General features: G+C 43.3%; 1 protein-coding gene across 1 annotated transcript; it reads left to right on the top strand.

Annotated features, from left to right (window-relative positions):
• Positions 1-203: 203 nt before the first annotated feature.
• LOC110893432 lies at positions 204-818 on the top strand. The gene has a single exon (XM_022140542.1). The coding sequence runs from the start codon at positions 204-206 to the stop codon at positions 816-818; it is 615 nt and encodes a 204-aa protein (XP_021996234.1).
• The last annotated feature ends 246 nt before the right edge of the window (positions 819-1,064 follow it).

The raw sequence follows: 1,064 nt of genomic DNA, 5'->3' as shown, positions 1-1,064 counted from the left end.
GTGCTACTCGCTCAAAGTCCCATACAAAACCAAATGCATCAGCTCGCAAGGAGAGCTCCATTCACTCTTCAAATGCGAAGAGCGAACCTCAGAAGTTAGTGCTCCATGATAAGCCCCGTTCAACTGAAGACGGGTGCATATACAAATACTTCGTCTCATGCAAACCCAGGGATTTCAATGGGTAAAAAGGGGCAATCGATGCCATGAAATGGCTTGATGAAATGGAAACTGCTATGGACATCAGCAATTGTGCTGATAAGGATGTAGTGAAATTTGTTTCACAATCTTTCAAAGGCGAGGCCCTCGCATGGTGGAAGGCCATGGTACAGTCCACGGGGAAAATTCCCCTATACAATATGGGATGGTCCAATTTTGTGGATCATATCAGAGAAAACTACTGTCCACAACACGAAGTGGAAAAAGTGGAGATAGATTTTCTGACTCTCACAATGAAAAACCTAGATTGTCAGCAATATGCTACCGACTTCAACTCCCTGTCTAGATTGGTACCCTATTTAATTACCCCTGAACCTAAACGCATTGTGCGTTTCATCGGTGGTTTGACACCGGAAGTAAAAGGGAATGTTAAGGCTTCAAGGCCAACCACATTCAGATCAACTGTGGATCTATCCTTGTCTCTCACTCTAGATATAGTGAGACAAAAGTTAGTCAAGACTGAAACTAATGAGAAAAGACAGAGGGAGGAGGATAACTCCCAGAATCCTAAGAAGAAGGGCAAATCCGAGTTCGAAAGGAACCAACAACATTCCAATAAAAAGCCTACATGCAAAACCTGCAAAAGAAGACACTGGGGATAGTGTCGATTAAACCAAAAGCCAAAGCAATGTGGCATCTGTAAAAGAACTGGTCACCAGTCCCACCAATGTAGTGACATAAAGAATGCAGTCTTTTTCAGCTGTGGCGAGAAGGGCCACATCTAATTGCCCTAAAGCTGCTAAAGAAGGTACAGCTAAGCCTGGAGAGGCTAAGAAAGGAAACTCCTGAACTACCGGATGAATGCCAGAGATAGTACATATCAATAATAGCATCAGGTACATTCCTTA

The sequence above is a fragment of the Helianthus annuus genome, chromosome 12 (genome assembly GCF_002127325.2).
Source record: "Helianthus annuus cultivar XRQ/B chromosome 12, HanXRQr2.0-SUNRISE, whole genome shotgun sequence".
Lineage (NCBI taxonomy): Eukaryota > Viridiplantae > Streptophyta > Magnoliopsida > Asterales > Asteraceae > Helianthus > Helianthus annuus.
Note: the sequence above shows the minus strand (reverse complement) of the source record. Positions and strands in the feature narration are given on the sequence as shown.

Coding starts and splice junctions, on each gene's coding strand:
- LOC110893432 (XM_022140542.1), top strand. CDS start 204: ATGAAATGGCTTGATGAAATGGAAACTGCTATGGACATCAGCAATTGT.